This window comes from Miscanthus floridulus, chromosome 16, assembly GCF_019320115.1.
Source record: "Miscanthus floridulus cultivar M001 chromosome 16, ASM1932011v1, whole genome shotgun sequence".
NCBI classification, from domain to species: Eukaryota; Viridiplantae; Streptophyta; class Magnoliopsida; order Poales; family Poaceae; genus Miscanthus; species Miscanthus floridulus.
Window position 1 is genome coordinate 100260506 of NC_089595.1, and position 19499 is coordinate 100280004.

At 45.5% G+C, this 19499-nt stretch overlaps 1 protein-coding gene across 1 annotated transcript; it reads right to left on the bottom strand.

The window, feature by feature from the left end:
• Positions 1 to 14399: 14399 nt before the first annotated feature.
• On the bottom strand, positions 14400 to 16571 carry LOC136513704 (EPIDERMAL PATTERNING FACTOR-like protein 2). Its single transcript, XM_066507662.1, has 3 exons — positions 16389 to 16571; positions 16031 to 16098; positions 14400 to 15180 (listed from the first exon to the last, which is right to left on the bottom strand). The coding sequence occupies exons 1-3, from the start codon at positions 16561 to 16563 to the stop codon at positions 14977 to 14979; spliced, it is 447 nt and encodes a 148-aa protein (XP_066363759.1). The 5' UTR covers positions 16564 to 16571; the 3' UTR covers positions 14400 to 14976.
• Positions 16572 to 19499: the final 2928 nt, after the last annotated feature.

Consider the following 19499-nt stretch of genomic DNA (forward strand, 5'->3'; position numbering starts at 1 on the left):
GAGCAGTCAGACTCATAGTCCAACCACTCTAATGAGTCACCGATCAGTTGTGGACCGTAACTGACTAGCTTAACTGTCCGGCTGAGCATAGGCCTACCCAAGTATGGCTTGCCAGAAGGATTTAAGGAGCTCAAGATCAAAATAAAAAAATTTCTTCGCTGTGAACCAAGTGTGCCCACTTAGAGTCCGACCACGAGAAAGGGAGATAATCTTCTTCAACTTTGTGAGGCACGGAGTCTTTCAATGAACAGATTAAAGAAAATACACTCACGCAAGGTGAAGTGTGTCCACTTAGTCCATGATCCTGATAGTAGGTGACGTAGTCACGTGGTGCCAGGGTCCAGAAAGTAGAAGAAAGATAGAAGACCAGCCGAATAGGCAACCAGTCCATGGGCTAGGCCCTAAAATGAAAAGCGCACATTCACCATAAGGTGAAGTGTGCCCACTTAGTCCTCGAGCCTAACAGTAAGTGATGTGGTCATGTGGTGCCAGGGTTAAAAACAACAATAACCAGAAAAAAAGTTCACAGTATGGTGAGAAACCAAATCATAATGATGGCATAGTCTCCGAGCCTACTGGAAGATTTTGAAGATATCTTGTAGCAGGTGAAAGCATCTAGGCCCATAGATGGGTTTCAATGATTAATGACAATACGAGATTACTATGACTAACGTATGTTTCGTAGAGACAATTTAAGTTAGGTCATGGTAATGGCAATTGATTGGGCAATCATGGTTGTCATGCCCCTACGATGGAAATCATTTTGATTTTCAAAGGATGGACGACAAGGTTAAGGATGGACTAGTTCTAAGTGTCGTTTGATATTGAAGAGACACTTAGAGTAGTTTAGGACTTTGTTTTTCCTTTGGCCATATTATTAAGGAGGGTATAGACTAGTAGCTTGACCTAGGTGAGTCTAGTGAGTTAGGTATGGTGCACACTTATCAAATCTAGCACTAGGTAGCTCCAGAGTAGCACTAAGATCAATTGGAGCAAACTTCATTCACATATGATTTCGAGTTGGAAGTGAATTGAGGGTCAAATGACTGACCGGACGCTGGTCTGGTTGTGACCGGATGCTGAAGGATGAGTCCGGTCAGTTCATTTAATCAAATGAAGCCATCTGGTTGTGACCGAACATGGAGTGAAAAGTGATCGAACGCTGGGTGCCTATGTCCGGTCAACTCTAGAGAGGTTCTAGAGAGAGAGATTCCTGATCGGACGTGTCCAGCCAGTGTTGACCGGACACTGGTCAAGATCCGGTAACTGACCGGACGCTGAACAACGAAGTGACTGAACTCTGGGTGCCAGCGTCCGATCAACATCAGTAAGGTTCCAAAGAGCAGTTTTTTGTGACCATATACGTTCGATCAGTGATGACCGGACGCAGGTAAGAGTCTGGTCAGAACTTAACGACTCTTTTTGACATAGTGGCGGGGATAACTGACCGGAGTGTCCGGTCACCCCACAGAGTGATGACTCAACTAAAAGGTCCTAATGGCTACAGAGGGGTGAATAGCCTATGAAAAATTTCTATAACAACACTTAACAAACTGATTAGAGAATTATGAGGCGAAGCAAGTGTTGCGCTAGCCTACTAAAAATGCAAGCCACCTACCACGATTCTAGTTTATGTAGTTTCTATCCACACAATTTCTATGTCACTATACTAAGTTAGTGTGCTCTCAAAGGCTAACTAAAGAGCCACACTAACTAAACTAACAAGCTCTCACAACTAGCTACACTAAAGAGCTTGACAACTAGTTTGCGGTAATGTAAAGAGAGTGAGCAGTTTGTTTATACCGCCGTGTCGAGGAAGGAGCCAATCAATCACAAGAGTGAATACCAATGAAAACCAATCACCTCGGAATCAAATGATGAACACAATGATTTTTTTACCGAGGTTCACTTGCTTGCCGGCAAGCTACTCCTCGTTGTGGTGATTCACTCACTTGGAGGTTCACGCGCTAATTAGCATCACACGCCAAACCCTCAATAGAGTGCCGCACAACCAACATAAGATGAGGATCACATAAGCCACGAGCAATCCACTAGAGTACCTTTTGGCTCTCCGTCGAGGAAAGGACAAGAACCCCTCACAATCACCATGATCGGAGTCGGAGACAATCACCAACCTTCGCTCGATGATCCTTGCTGCTCCAAGCCGTCTAGGTGGTGGCAACCACCAAGAGTAACAAGCGAATCCCGTAGCGAAGCACGAACACCAAGTGTCTCTAGATGCAAACACTCAAGCAATGCACTTGGATTCTCTCTCAATCTCACAAAGATGGTGAATCAATGATGAAGATGAGTGGGAGGGCTTTGGCTAAGCTCATAAGGTTGCTATGTCAATGCAAATGGCTAAGAGAGTGAGCTTGAGCTGGCCATAGGAATTAAATAGAAAGCCCCCACGAATAGAGCCATTGGGCTCCTCACTGCACTGAACACGGGCCGATCGAACGCTCCGGTCAGATTGACCGGACGCTAGACTTCAGCGTCCGGTCACACAATGTGCTCCACGTGTCCCCTCTCTTCAAATACTGAGCACCCGATCTCAACGGTCAAGTGATGACCAGACACGCTACTTTGAAGTGATCGGACGTTGGACCACAGCGTCCGGTCGTTTCCAGTAAGCATCCAGAAATGATTTTTCACGACCGGACGCGTTCGGTCATGCTCGACCGGACACACCCAGCGTCTGGTCATACGGTGACTTCCCTGTGTGCTACCACATTAGGAGGACCAGACGCAACCTATCAGCATCCAGTCACTAAGTGACCCAGCGTCCGGTCAGAGACCGATGCTGCGCGCCCTCTGCTACCACTAATCGGACGCGCCAGTTCAACCGAGACCAGTGTCCGGTCACTTACAGTGACCTCCATCTTTTCTGTCTAGGGCGCCGGTGGCATCGTCGGACTGTCCGCCAGGTAAAGTTCCTAACCCTTGCTCAAATGTGCCAACCACCAAGTGTAACACCTTATGCACATGTGTTAGCATATTTTCACAAACATTTTTAAGGGTGTTAGCACTCCACTAGATCCTAAATGCATATGCAATGAGTTAGAGCATCTAGTGGCACTTTGATAACCGCATTCCAATACGAGTTTTACCCCTCTTAATAGTATGGCTATTGAACCTAAATGTGATCATACTCACTAAGTGTCTCGATCACCAAAACAAAATAGCTCCTACCATTTATACCTTTGCCTTGAGCCTTTTGTTTTTCTCTTTCTTCTTTTTAAGTCTAAGCGCTTGATCATCACCATGGCATCGCCACCATCATGTCATGATCTTTATTTGGTTTACCACTTGGAATGTGCTACCTATCTCATGATCACTTGATAAACTAGGTTAGCACTTAGGGTTTCATCAATTCACCAAAATCAAACTAGAGCTTTCAATCTCCCCCTTTTTGATAATTGATGACAACCCTTTCACAAAGATATGAATTGAGATTCAATTGAATCCGTGTTGCTTGTCCAAGCATATTTACTATGTGTAAAAGGATATGGACAAGTTTCATGAACTCCAAATGGTAGCAATTGCTCCCCCTACATATGTGCTAAGAGTTTGGATTGTAGCTTGCACATATGCTTAGATAGGAAATATAGGAGACAATGTCTACCAAATGATGCTAAGGTATAAAAGATGGACCTTTGAAGTGTGATACCAATCAGAGTGCACCATTATACCATCCTTAGCACCATGGTTAGCTCGATACCACTTGGAAGCACTTGGAAATGAAATCACTAGATAAACTTATGCATGCTAGATTTTCATTTCATCATTCAAACCTACAACTAGCATATACCACACAAGCATGGATATTGAAATTTAAAACTTGTGCCATGCAAGTAAACATATGCATATGAAATGCACCATATAAGTTCATGAGCTTGCTCCTCCTACTTGTGTGCTCGTTAATTGATCCCTTTCCTTTATCATATCTCTCCCCCTATGTCAAATTCTCCCTCTTTGTTGTCTTTTCACTATCTTTATACACTATTTCTCCCCCTTTGTCATCAATGACCACAAAGGCTTAAATTATAGATAGTGAGATTATCAATGTCAATCAAAATCATTTTTTTTAAATTTGGTCCAATCTAGATCATTTGCCAAGGATATTTAACTCAGTTTGATCCAAGGACAAGCTTCTTCACACCTCCAAATAAGGGTTATCTTGTACCATGTTGAGTTAAACACTTATAGCTCATTTTCTAGATCAAACACTAGGTTTACAAGCCCACAAACATGTCATATGCTACCACTAGATCAAGTCAGGCATAGAAGCAATAGTGGTACCATATAATCATCAAATTCATTTGATTTTCATGAATGGGCCTATTTAATGTGAGAGATGACTAGATGCACTAAACATGTCCTTAGAAGGATGTATGCCATGCCAATTAACTTTTATCTTAGATTGCTCGAAGGAGAGGCATGCCATATAAGTGGGGGTGCATCAACATATATTTGAGAAATCCAATATGTTCAACTCATTCCTTAGCTTGCAAAACCTTTTCTCATCCAATGGCTTGGTGAATATATCGGTAAGTTGATCTTCGGTGCCTATACTCTCAATACAAATATCCCCTTTTTGTTGGTGATCTCTTATGAAATGGTGGTGGACATCAATGTGCTTTGTTCTTGCATGTTGAACCGGATTGTTGGTCAACTTAATTGCACTCTCATTGTCACATAGCAATGGCACTTTCTTGAACTTGATTCCAAAGTCACTCAAAGTGGCCTTCATCCAAAGTACTTGTGCACAACAACTACCGATGGATATGTATTCAGCTTCGGCGGTTGATAATACAACACTATTTTGCTTGTTTGATGACCTTAAAACAAGTGATCTTCCCAACATTTGACATGTGCCCGAGGTGCTCTTCCTTTCAACCTTGTATCCCGCATAATCCGAGTCAGAGTAATCAACTAGCTCAAACTTTGCTCCTTTGGGATACCACAAACCAATATTTGGTGTATGTTTCAAGTACCTCAATATTCTCTTTGTAGCCTTTAAATGACTCTCTCTTGGTGAGACTTGAAATCTTGCACACATGCATACACTAAACATAACATCTAGCCTTGATGCGGTCACATAGAGTAGGCTTCCAATCATAGACCGATACAATTTTTGATCCACCATATTTCCACTTGCATCACTATCCAAGTTGCCATTTGTTCTCATTGGTGTGCTAATAGCTTTACTATCACTCATGCCAAACTTCTTGATCATGTCCTTGATATACTTGCCTTGACTCACAAATGTACCATTCTTCAATTGCTTAATTTGAAGACCAAGGAAGTAACTTAACTCTCCAATCATGGACATCTCAAACTCATTAGCCACCATCTTTCCAAATTCTTCACAAAAATCTTGATTGGTTGATCCAAATATGATGTCATCAACATAGATTTGCAATACAAATAATCTTTTTCAATCTTCTTGATGAAAAGAGTAGTGTCAACCTTGCCCATTATGGACCCTTTAGAGAGTAGGAAGTCCCTCAATCTCTCATACCATGCTCTAGGCGCTTGCTTCAAGCCATACAATGCATTCTTCAACTTGTACACATGGTCGGGCTTCTTGTCATCTTCAAACCTGAGAGGTTGCTCAACATATACTTCTTCATTGATGTAACCATTGAGAAATGCATTCTTAACATCCATTTGTGGGCACAAGCATAGGCTAGCAAGATTCTAATTGCTTCCAATCTAACAACTGGGGCATATGTTTCTCCAAAGTCAAAACCTTCAACTTGTGTATAGCCTTGTGCTAGCAATCTTGTTTTGTTCCTTACTACTATCCCATCTTGATCTTGCTTGTTTCTAAAGACCCATTTGGTTCCAATCACATTTTGTCCCTTTGGTCACTCCACTAGTTCCCATACTTGATTTCTTGTGAAATTATTCAATTCTTCATGCATAGCATTCACCCAATCAACATCCTTCAATGCTTTATCTATCTTCTTTAGTTTAATGGATGACACAAATGAGAAATGCTCACAAAATGAAGCCAATCTTGATCTTGTTTGTACACCTCTAGAAATATCACCAATTATAGTGTCCAATGGATGATCCCTTGCAACATTGGTTGGTTGGAGGATTAGAACTTGATTGCTTGCACTTGCTTGATCATTAGGTTGAGATGATGTACTAGTCACTTGATCTTGTTCATTATCATGAGAGCCACTTTGTACTAACTTGATTTGTATCATCTTGCACATTTGAGTTAGAGAGCACTTGTACTTGATCATCTTCATCATCATTCACTTGTCTAGGCCTTAATTCACCAATATCCATGTTCTTCATGGCATTTGAAAGTTGAATGCCTCTAACATCTTCCAAGTTCTCATTCTTTACTTATGAACCTTTGGTTTCATCAAATTCAATATCATGAACTTCCTCAAGAGTGCCACTATCCAAATTCCAAACTCTATATGTTTTGCTTGTAATGGAATAACCAAGTAGGAATCCTTCATCACATTTCTTGTCAAACTTGCCCAATCTAGTGCCTTTCTTCAAGATATAGCATTTACAACCAAAGGCCCAAAAATATACAATGTTGGGCTTTCTACCATTCAAGAGCTCATATGGTGTCTTCTCTTTCAATGGGTGACAATAGAGGCGGTTGCTACAATAGCAAGCCGTGTTGATAGCTTTGGCCCAAAAAGATTAGCTCACATTGTACTCACTACGCATAGACCTTGTCATATCAATGAGTGTTCTATTCTTCCTCTCAATAAGGCCATTTGATTGTGGAGTGTACTTGGCCAAGAATTGATGTCTAATTCCAAATTCATCACACAACTCATAAATTCTAGTGTTATTGAACTCACTACCATTGTCACTTCTAACTCTCTTGATGGTTGTTTCAAACTCATTATGAATGCCCTTGACAAATAATTTGAATGTTGCAAACACATCACTTTTATCCACTAGAAAGAATACCCATATGTATCTAGTGTAATCATCCACTATCACAAAGCCATATTTGTTACCACCGATGCTAGTGTATTGAGTTGGCCCAAACAATAACTCAAATGCTTTACTAGTGCTCATCATGCTTTTCTTAGGATGGGTGTTTTCAACTTGTTTGCTGGCTTGACAAGAGCTACAAAGCTTATCCTTCTTAAACACAACATCTTTCAAACCTCTAACCAAGTCATGCTTAACCAATCTATTCAATTATTTCATTCCAACATGATCAAGCCTTCTATGCCATAACCAACCCATGCTAGACTTGGTGAATAAGCATATAGATAATATTCTCATATCTAAAGCCTTTGAAGATCAAATTTGAGCCATCTATACTTATGATCTCTACATCATCTACTCCAAATATGCATTTGAATCTAAGATCACACAATTGAGCCACGGATAGCAAATTGAAATTCAAGCTCTCTACTAGCAATACATTAGAAATGCTCATGTCATTGGATATTGCAATCTTACCAAGCCCTTTGACCTTGTCTTTGCCATTGTCACCAAATATGATACTATCATAACCATCATTGCCATTGGTGTTGATTGAGTTGAATATTCTTGCATCATAGGTCATGTGTTGAGTGCACCCACTATTAAGAACCCAATGCCTTTCTCTGGCTTTGTAATTGACCTACAAAAGAAGATCAATTCTTTTAGGTACCCAAATTTGCTTGGGTCCTTGAAGGTTAGTCACTAAACTCTTTGGCACCCAAATAGCTTTCTTCTTTGAGCCCATCCATGGTTTATCAATGAACTTAGCCTTTACACCATTTGCACCCTTGGTAAGCATATAGAAAGAATCAAGCTTAATGGAGGATACATTAGCATTTTTGCTCTTGTTGGTGCATTCATGCTCTTTATGACCAACTTGCTTACAACTAGTGTAAAACCGACCATTGTTCTTCATAAAACTAGTCTTGTAGAAGCAAATGCTGCCTTGCCTTTCTTGGGGATATAGCCCAATCCCTCTTTATAGAGAGAAGCTCTTTAACTACCCAAGCACATAAGCAAGCGGTCCTCACCACCATAGGCCTTAGCCAAGGTGTGAGTGAGCTTATTGACCTCCTTCTTGAGGTTCTCATTCTCAACCATTAGTGAGGTATCACAAGTGAAACCATCACTACTAGATGAGGTGGAAGTGGAAATACTACAAGAAGGGTTAGTGGGAGCAACAATGATAGGCATAGATAATGATTCTTCAATTATATCATAAGTTAAGCCTACATTGCAAGTCTCAACATGCTTCTTTTTATTTTGTTCATTAAGCAAAGAGGAATGAGCTTTCTTAAGCTTCTTGTGAGCCTTGCCAAGCTTCTCATGGGCTTCCTCTAGCCTCTCATGAGTTGCTTTGAGCTCATCAAGGGCTTGCTTAAGGGCTTTTACCTCCTTATTCAAGCTCTTTCATTCCCTTCTCTTAATGTTAAAGTGTTTTTTTGGCATATCAAATAATTCATTCTTAGTAGGTTCATCATCATCACTATCACTATCATTATCATGTTCATCATCACTTTCATCATCACAAATTTGTACCTTAGTGGCCTTAGCCATGAAGCATGATGGAGTGTCGAAGAGAGAAGGCTTCTCATTGATAGCAATGCTTGCAAGTGCCTTCTTCTTAGTAGTCTTGTTATCATCACTATCATCATCATCACTTGAGGAAGCATCACTATCCCAAGTGACCACATATAAACCACTCTTCTTCTTGAAGGTCATCTTGTCCTTCTTCTCTTTCTTTTCCTTCTTGTCCTTCTTGTTCTTCTTGTCATCATCTTTGTCACTATTGTATAGACATTGAGCAATAAGATGATCTTTGCTCCCACAATTAAAACACCTTCTTGACTCTTCCTTGTTCTTAGATGATGATTTCTTTCTTCTAGCACGGTATCCTTTCTTCATCATGAACTTACCAAATCTCTTGACAAAGAGAGCCATCTTCTCATCATCATCATCATCATCCCATAAACTATCATCTTCACTTGATGTATCTTGCTTTGCTTTGCCCTTGGATGATGTGGCCTTAAATGCCACGCTCTTCTTCTTCTTCTCATCCTTCTTCTCATCTTTCTTCTCCTTCTTTTCTTCCTTCTCATCATCATCTCTATATGTATCATCGGTCATTATATCTCCCAATACTTGGTTTGGTGTCATGGTGTCCAAACCACTCCTCACTAGAATAGTGACCAATGTGCCAAATCTTGAAGGCAAATATCTCAAGAACTTATGGGAGAAGTCCTTGTCCTTCACCTCTTCTCCAAGTGCTTTGAGATCATTGACAAGCACTTGAAACCTATGAAACATCTCCAGCACACTCTCATCCTTCTTCATCTTGAAGCTTGCAAACTTTTCTTTGAGAATGTATGCCTTTGCACCATTCATGGCTTGAGTGCCCTCAAATGATTCCTCCAATTTCTTTCATGCCTCATGAGCTCTCTCAATATTCTTGATTTGCTCAAATGTTCTTTCATCCAAAGCATCATGGATGGCACTAAGAGTAATGTCATTATTTTGGAGTAGCATCTCTTCAGCGGCGGTGGGAGTGCCTCTTCATCCTCAATCTCAATCTTGGTCTCCACCACTTTCCAAACCTTCCTATTGATTGACTTGATATATGTTGTCATCTTAGCCTTCCAATAGGGATAGTTGGAGCCATCAAATTAGGGTGACTTCTTGGTGTTGTTGATTTGAGCCATTTTTACACCGAAGGTTGTTAAACCTCAAATTATGGTGACCTCGGATCTGATACCACTTGAAAGGTCCTAATGGCTAGAGGGAGAGGGGGTTAATAGCCTATCAAAAATTTCTACAACAACACTTAAAAAACCAGTTAGACAATTATGAGGCGAAGCAAGTGTTGCGCTAGCCTACAAAAATGCAAGCCACCTATCATAATTCTAGTTTCTATTGTTTCTAACTACACAATGACAAAGGCACTACACTAAGTTAGTGTGCTCTCAAAGGGTAACTAAAAAGCCACACTAACCAAACTAACAAGCTCTCACAACTAGCTACACTAAAGATCTTGACAACTAGTTTGCGGTAATGTAAAGAGAGTGAGCAAGATAGTTATACCGCCATATCGAGGAGTGAACCAATCAATCATAAGAATGAATACCAATGAAGATCAATCATCTCGGAATAAAATAATGAACACAATGATTTTTTATCGAGATTCACTTGCTTGCTGGCAAGCTACTCCTCGTTGTGGCGATTCACTTACTTGGAGGTTCACGCGCTAAATGGCATCACATGCCAAACCCTCAATAGGGTGCCACACAACTAACACAAGATGAGGATCACACAAACCACGAGCAATTTACTAGAGTACCTTTTGGCTCTCCGCTGGGGAAAGGTCAAGAACCCCTCACAATCACTACGATCGGAGTCAGAGACAATCACCACCCTCCGCTCAATGATCCTCGCTGCTCCAAGCTGTCTAGGTGGCGGCAACCACCAAGAGTAACAAATGAATCCCGCAGCGAAACACGAACACCAAGTGCCTCTAGATGCAAACACTCAAGCAATCCACTTGGATTCACTCCCAATCTCACAAAGATGTTGAATCAATGATGGAGATGAGTGGGAGGGCTTTGGCTAAGCTCACAAGGTTGCTATGTCATACAAATGGCCAAGAGAGTGAGCTTGAGCCGGTCATGAGGCTTAAATAGAAGACCCAATGAAATAGAGCCATTGTACCCCTTCACTGGGCACTGCTTGGGGTGACCGGACGCTCTGGTCAGATCGACCAGACATAGAACCCCAGCGTCCGGTCGCCCGATGCTTGCCACGTGTCATCGGCTTCAAACACTGTTCATCAGATCTCAACAGTCAAGTGTTGACCGGACGCTCTGCACAAACTGACCGGACGCTCCAGCACCAGCGTTCGGTCGCTTCTAGTAAGGTACAAGCTATGACTGGACATGTTAGTTGGATCACGACCAGACGTAGGACCTCAGCATCCGGTCGATTCCAGTAAGCTTCCACACGTGACCGGACACGTCCGATCAAGCCCGACCGGACGCACCCAGCGTCCGATCACACACTGCCTCTCAGTGTGCTGCCACGTCAGTGCGACCGGACGCAGCCATCCAGCGTCCGATCACATTAACGCCGGCGTCCGGTCAAAGACCGACGCTGCGCGTCTTCTGCAGCAACTGATCGGACACGCCGGTGCATCCAAGACCAGCGTCCGGTCACTGCGTGACCAACGTGACTAACTCCTTTTTAACTCTATCTTCTTCACCCTTGCTCAAATGTGCCAACCATGAAGTGTATCACCTTGTGCACATGTGTTAGCATATTTTCACGAGCATTTTCAAGGGTGTTAGCATTCCACTAGATCCTAAATGCATATGCAATGAGTTAGAGCATCTAGTGGCACTTTGATAACTGTATTTTGATACGAGTTTCACTCCTCTTAATAGTATGGCTATCAATCCTAAATGTGATCACACTCGCTAAGTGTCTTGATCACCAAAACAAAATGGCTCCTATCATTTATACCTTTGCCTTGAGCCTTTTGTTTTTCTCTTTCTTCTTTTCAAGTCCAAGCACCCGATCATCACCATGGCATTGTCATTGTCATGTCACGATCTTCATTTGCTTCACCACTTGGAGTGTGCTACCTATCTCATGATCACTTGATAAACTAGGTTAGCACTTAGGGTTTCATCAATTCACTAAAACTAAGCTAGAGCTTTCAACGATGTAATACCCTACTCCAGTGGTCTGATGGTTTGTGTTAGCTATCGTATGATGTTGCATGTGTTTTGAGGGGGTCCCCTACCCACCTTATATAGCCTAGGGGTAGGGTTACAAGTCGGTAAGATCTAGGAGATAACCAGTAAGTAATAACCGATTATAGGAATCATGGGATCGAGCATATCCTAACAGATCTCATAGCATCTTCAGGATACCGCCCTTGATGTCTTGCGGTACGCGCCGAGCAGTACCATGCATCGTAAGTCTTCGTCTTGTGGGCTGGACCACCCCTGGCGGCGCAGCCGATGTAGTCTGCCATGGGTATCCGGGGTCGTACCCCCACAGGTCATGATCTCTGAACTTGGCAATGTTTAGCTAACCCAAGGAAATGATATATGAGGTTATATTTGGGGCTCTCCCAACTTTACCTCAAATAAAGCTTACTATAAGTTGCTGGGCTCTATTTTAGTGCCATCAGTATATAACTAGCTGTGAAAATCAAATTGTTTGCCGAGGAGGAAAGTGTTCTTTTGGTTAGTCTTGAAAGATAGGCTAAGGACAAGGGAGATTTTGAGAATGAAAAATATGGAATTGCAATCTTACAATTGTGTCCTCTGTCATCTGAATATAGAGGAGTCCCTGCATCATCTATTTTTAGACTGCCCTTTTGCTATGTGCTGTTGGAACTTGCTGGGGTTGGCACATTTAATCCAAGGGGATATCTTTGATACTATCAATCTGTTCAAAGCTCAAATCCAGAAACCTTTCTTCATGGAAATCATTGTTGCCTTGTTCTGGGCTATTTGGTCAGCTAGGAATGATGTCATTTTCAGAAACCTGCAGCATTCTCTGCAATCTTGCAAAGTGGTCTTCAAACATGAACTTGCTCGAGTTAAACTCAGAGCTAAGAAGGATCTTCAACTACAGTTACAACTATGGCTAGACAACTTTGTATAATCTTACTTATTTTTTATGTTTCTTTTTTTTTTGTCTCCTGAAGGTTGTACTTGGAAAACTTTGTTTGTTGTTTATAATAAAGATTATTAGGGGGGCAACCCCTCCGGTTTTCCTAAAAAAAACATTGTGTAGAGTTTGCATTGGATGATATATAGCTAGGCAAATTAGTGCCTATTAAGGCCCTGATCGCTTATATTGTAATCCGTCTTTTTTAGCTTGTTTTTTTCAACCGGAACTATGTTTTTCTCTCACAACAAATCAGCCGAAACAGTATTTCGGCTTTTTTCAGCGAAGCGAACGGGGCCTAGGTTTGCTTATTTTACTAACTACTTTGCTCTAGTATTTGTAGAAAAAATTTTATAAACCATTCAACTTACCTCTAGCCATCTAGAATTCTAGATCCTTTCAGTTGTCTCCACCCCTCCTCACGCCAGTCGCTCTGCAAAGAGCCGCCTCGGCCCCTCCCCATGCTGCCGGGATAAAAAAAAATTCTCGGATACGTAAAAAATTTGTGTATCATTTTTTTTACACAATGCGTATAATTATATTAAATAGAAGAGTTTAAACAAATATACGTGCTGCCGGGGCAAATTAATGGGACCATGGCCGTGCACTAGACCCACGACAGCCCAAGGGAGCCTGGTAAAGCTATATTTTTTTGGTGCTCCACCACTCGCCTGCAGGTCCTGATTTAAGGAGCTTATCTGATAAAGTTGTTCAAATTTTAAGTGTTTTGTTGGGGAAGTGGTGAATTTGCTAGTAAAGCTGTTTGAGAAGCTTCATTAAACAGACCCTTAGTAGTATATCAAACTATACATAGACCCATACATAGAAAACAGTGGCACCGTAGATCCATGGAGCTAATGAGCCACTGAGGACGGCTCAGCAGCCACTGGGGGACTCGTGCATGGAGTACGACCGACGAGCAGGTCATCTGCGACCGTCCCTGATTTTGCCAAAAATTACCACCTCACACGCCCTGCAGGCTGCCGCCTGCGGTCGCGGACTCGCGGGGCTGGCCAGGGCCAATCTGATACCGGGCGGGCCTCAAATCTGCCACACGCATTGTACACCAGCAGGTTGTGTGTGTGCGCCATTCCGGCTTGCCGCCTGTGGTCGCAGCTGTGTACCGGTTATTTATTGATCGCTGATTTGTTGTGAGAAAAAAATATTATTTTTTTACTGAAAAAATATGGCTCATAAGAGAAGAGAACTGGGCTGGCTGCCCAGCGTTTCTCATATTTGCCATGCATGCACGCCTGCGGCTCGTGTCGCGGTGCAGAATGCAATTCTTGCTTTTTAGAAATGAAAACAGTTTAAATTTGACTAAAATTATGTAAAAAATAATAACATTCATGATATAAAATAAGTACCATTAGATTTGTTATAGAATATATTTTATTATAAATGTATTTGGTGACATAAATGATAATACTATTTACTATAAACTTGATCAAAGTTGAGCTGGTTTGACCGGTACAAATCTCATAATTATATTTTTTTATGGATAGAGAGAGTACGATACTAAGATTGCTCCATCCGTCCCCCACCCCCAAGACTATACTAATTCTTATTTTCTAAGAATCAAACAGTTTTAAAATTAACCAAATCTATAAAAAAATACTAACAAATAATAACGAAATGCGTTTTTCTCGTTTATTTTTTTGGAGTCATAAATATCAATAATATGTTTAAAACTTAATCAAAATTAAAGAAATTTGTTTCAGTTGAAATTTCTAATGCAAAAATGTACAAACGCAACAGCATATACATGTAGCAGCTCAAAATACAACACGCAAAAGTGGGTCGGTTCTAGAAGACACGAAGAGAAAACTAAGAAAAAATCGCATTGCGTAGCCAAGAAAGGCATACACCGAATCATATGAACCTTCTTTTTAATACACCAATTCGTTTAAAAAAAAACCATTTGAACGATATAAAAAGTACGCCGGGGAAAAGCAGCCGCAGCTTTCTTACCACGGCGCCCTTCCTGCCTTCCTGCAGTCATGCCGTGCGCGCCTCGTGGTAGGGCCGCGGCGTACTGCCCGACCCTCAGCGCTACACACACGGGCACGGCAGCGCGGCTCGCAGACACGCGCAGGCCGTCCGTCCCCTCTCTGCCTGGTAGGCCACACCACGAGCGGCCTCGCGCGCACCGCCGCGCCGGTCCAAGGCACAGTGGCACACACGCGCACTGGCGTCGCGACTCGCGACCATTGGGCAGGCCGCCCTTCTTGGTCGTCTCCACTTGGATCGTCTCTCCTGCGCGTTTAATTTCGGGTGTTTACGCGCCGATCGAACGGCTTGTGGCAAGTAGTCGCTCACGGCCGGTCACGGCATGTAGAGCTGGTCACGGCACTTGCACCGCCACGCCTCCGGGTAGTACTCCGTGGTGACCAGAACCCCCGGCGGCACGGACACGTGCACCGGGTAGCACGGGTTGCAGCTGCCGCATTTGGTGGTGCACCGTGGCGGACGCGACCCCAGGCCGCCCGACAGCAGGCGTCGTCCGATGTAAACCAGCTCCTCCTCCATCTGCAGTCACACGCGAACAAAAAAAAAAAACTCCCTAGTTATATGATGGTGTTTTGATTGCCGCAATAATAAGCAATGCATGGCATGGGGCTATGGGCTAAGAAACAAATTAGGTGCAGAGGTGGTTAGCAAAAGACCGACCAAAGTTGGCCCACCGAAGTTTAAGCGTGAGCCAGTCGCTCCCAGCCGTATGATAGGCTTTCTGAGACAAGTGACTTCCATCCAGGATGGGTGAAGTTGGGTGCAGGCGGGCTACACCTAATTTTTTTTCCATGGGCTATATGGGGTATGGTCGCTCAGAGTGGGCCACCGGGCCCTCTGGCGCCGTTGAACGGTGGAAGGCCTGTCGGGAGGTCCGGAGGCCGGAGGGGGACGTCGTCGGACGTATGTAGGCCGTCGTGAAGTTGCGAGGGGCGACAGCGCTGCGCAACGGTGATGGAGACCGGCGAGCTTGCCACGCCGTCGGACGGCGGAGGCCCTTTTACGAGGCGAGATCACGATTCACCACCCCTCCTGCATGGTGGAGATCGACGCATGACTGCGCGCGGCCGGCTCATAGATGCGCGGCTGATGCTTGGTACCGTACCGTACGTGCGATTTAGACATGTCACCTACTACATGCTTACATAACTCTAATTGAGCCGGCCTCTAGCTAACAACCGAAGGCCAAACATGAAGCGGCCATCCATATGGGCCAAAGGAGCTGCCGAGATGCTCGGATGCATCATGATACCGTGCGTGCTTTGTTCGTGTGTGAAACGGGGTTTCCTCCTAGCTTCGCTTATCAGACGTACCCGTGTTGTGTTTTCGTTAATGAAAAAACGAGACGAGGAATGAAGAATGAACGCACCTCATCAGTTGTCGCCACCTGATCGCCGGGATGGGCTCCTGCTGCCGCTGCCACGGTCCTCCCGGAATCTGTTCACGGAGAAGGGACTGAAATGAGTGATGATGATCACCAGGCAGTACAACTAACGCATTGCGCTAGAAAAAGGGAAACTGTGCTGCAGAAGTGCAGATCATGCGCCTCTACATCTACTGGGTCTTCTCTCCAGTTATCAGCATGTGCACTCTCACATTACAGGCAGTTCTTTGCAAAGAGAAGAGGAAAAAAGCAACAAGAAGATTTCTGGGTACGAAAGATGAGCAAAGCTAAGCTGTTTGTGCGCAGCAGAAGATTGAATAGAGAAGCTAGCTCAGCTTATTACCTGAAGCGAGCTGGGCGCCGCCGCCCAGCTGTGTCGTCCCCGTCAGACGGCAGCCGATGAAGCAGAGGGAGACGACGAGGGCAACCACCACCGCGACGCCGAGCGTCGTCCGCGCGGATCCGGAGCTCCCCCTCCACAACCTCGGCTGCCTCCCCATGAGCAACGGCGGCGGCATCACCCGTACCGTACCTCTCTTGCTTTAGCTTAGCTAGCAACCCAGCCTGCCGCCGGGCGGAAGAAGACGACGGTTAGCTAGCTAGCTGCTAGTGCTAGACTTCGGAGGTAGATAGCTCGCTCGAGCTCTAGCTAGCGTGGATCAGGGCTCGCTCGAGTGGTTGGAGGGAGAAGGGAGTAGCTAGCAAGGAGCCAACAGCCAAATGCGGAGGCAGCGGAGCCGAAACCCGGAAGCGGCCGGGGGCCGGGCGCGAACAGACACGGGACGATGGGGACGATGATGATGAGCGGACGCGAGCGAGGCAGCCTGCTTGCCTCGCCGGTGTCCGGTGTGTGTCCCCCGCACGCACTGTAGCAGCATCACATCACATCGCCTCGCACTCCAGCTCCCCTGGGGCAACTGATATATTACCAGCAGCAGCGTGCAGCCAGCAGGAGTGTGTGTGCCGTGTGCGGCTCCGGCAGACCGGCACGCACGGTGGTGGGCTTTTAATATATCGGCAAGCACGCAAAGCGCGCAGCAGGCGTACTCGTGTGATGATGGCCTGGGAGCTGGGACGTGTGCTCTAGAACGCTGCCACCCAAATCGCTTGTACGGCCGGCTTTGCGTGCGCTCCGTAGAATGTGGACTGCAGCAGAGGGTTCTTTTTTTTTTCTCCCCCGGTGAAAGAAGAGCGGGGCGCGCTGCCCTGCCCCTAACCGTAATACACCTGTAATTAATAACTACTATCATCAAGGGGATTATATCGCACACGTTCCACACAGGGTAGCTAATCATCATCAAGAGGATGGATTTGCTAGTTCTGTGTGCACTCGCCACTGCTAATTAATGTTCCTTTTTTTTTCTCTCTCTCTCTCTCCCGGTCGAGAGGATCTGAGATTTCAGAAAGGTGATCTTTTTGGTTCTTGCACGGGGTTCACAGGGACATGCTTTGGACCACCCGGTTGCATGTGTGCGCACTGCGCAGAGACACTGTGACACTTATCAGGCTTGCGCCATGCATGTTAATGGCGTCCTGTCCTGCAGGCAGGTGGTCCAAGGCGCTCGCTCGCTCGGTCGTGAGAGTGGCAGCAGACCGCGACAGGCCAATGGCCCGGTCGTCGTCGTGGGGCTTGGGCTTGGCCGGCCGCTGGCAATTGTTCTGCAGCTGTTGGATTCGACGAAGATCAGGGCCGCCGACGTGGAACGGGAAGCCACTCTGAATTTAATTCCGCCTCTCATACAGGAGTAGTTCATGTTCAGAAGAAAAAATTCTGGTGGTTGGGAGTTTAATTTTTTTGCCCTGACGTGGTGCACTTCAATGAATACCATTTGCAATGACAGTCTGATGTGGTGCACTTCAATGAATGAATACCATGACCATCTTGGCGAGTAACGGCATGGTGAGCGAGCAGTAGGTCCTCTGTCGCTTTCCTCGCCATGCTAATGGTGGTCTAGCCGAGCTCGTCGCTCATGTGCTCTCGTTGTCATGCAGGGCCCTGTTCGGGTGGGATGTTACTTGACAGATCTGACGCAGATCGCGATGGATGGATGGGGGCCTCGTTGAATACCTGTTCGCTAAACAGTGGTAAGAAAAAAAAAGTTTTGACGATTCTCTCCTGCCGGTTCTTGAAAAAAAAAGTTCTGATTTGTGGGTCCTCGATCGTGTCGTGTGCCCTAGTATGTTCAGCTGACAGCATTATTGTTTATGGCTGGCCCCTGGGCGCGCCGAAATGGTACGGATGAATGTGATTACTCCTATTCTTCTTCTCCATCTGGGATTTGGTGGTGCTAGAAAGAAAGAAAGAAATGCGGCATGCATGAATGGGGATGGGGACAGCGTTAAAGGGCCCCGTGCATGATCCGAAAGATCCTGAGATGCCCAATCAGACACTTGGCATGCAATCGTAGGATGCCGGCAATGCGTGCGTAGCACCGATCGCATCATGTGATCTGCCATTTCATCAACCAAACATAACAGCTGCTCATGGCTCAAGTTCTCGAGCTGACCATGGCTCACTCTGACTAGTGACCAGAGCCGTGGATGCATTGCATGGCAACCGATCAACGGCCATGCATACTCCATTGGGCAGCTGACCTGGTCGAAGAAGAGGACCAGGGTCCAGCCTCCAGGGCCTCTCCCGGAATGAGACGCGAAGCGGAAGCGCCCGGTACACGTTTGCGCATGCAGACGGCCGGCCGGCTTTGCGCTGCCCGGCTGGAGCTGGATGCGTGCCGTCCTCGTCCTGTCCCTTCGCCGGCCACGGCCATGCCCTGCGGGCTGCGGCCTGTACGTCTGCCGACTGCCGTCTGCGCAGTGGGCTTCTTCGAGTTCCCACTCCCTCCGCCATTGCACATTCAACCACGCAACAGCTCCTCCGAGTGAAAAACAACGCTTGGATGCGGAATGCTTCGCAGCTTCGGCGTGTGACTGCGCCAGTCACGTAGTTACGTCGGGCGCCCTAGCCCATGCACTGATGCACGCTATAGACTTTGCACGTCGTAGGCCCGGGGGTGGCAGCGATAGACTCGTAGTCGTCGTCGTCGTCCTCGCCGGCGTCTGTCGGGCATCTTACTATCCGAGGCGACTTCGCACGTCAGCCGTCCGGCCGCGGGCCGTCCACGGGCACCTGTAGTCACTGAGCATTTGGCTGGGCCGTACGCACGCTTGCAGCCAGCTTCCTGTACATACCCTCCCGACCGGCACCGGCACGGCGGCACGGGCGACCGGCCAATGCCAGTCAGACTCGTCCCCGTCCCCGTCCCCGTAAAACCGCGGCTAGTAACAGTGAAAAGTAAAGGCTAGTATTCCCCCAGGTTGGGTCACATCGCCGAGTCGGGATCGTTTGGGGGTTCTCAGAGATGAGATTGGAAACCGGAAATGCATCTGCCTGGGCGTCTGGCCGTCTATCCGTCTCTTTCCAGCTGCCGTTTCCTGGCCGCATCGGTGATGCCCA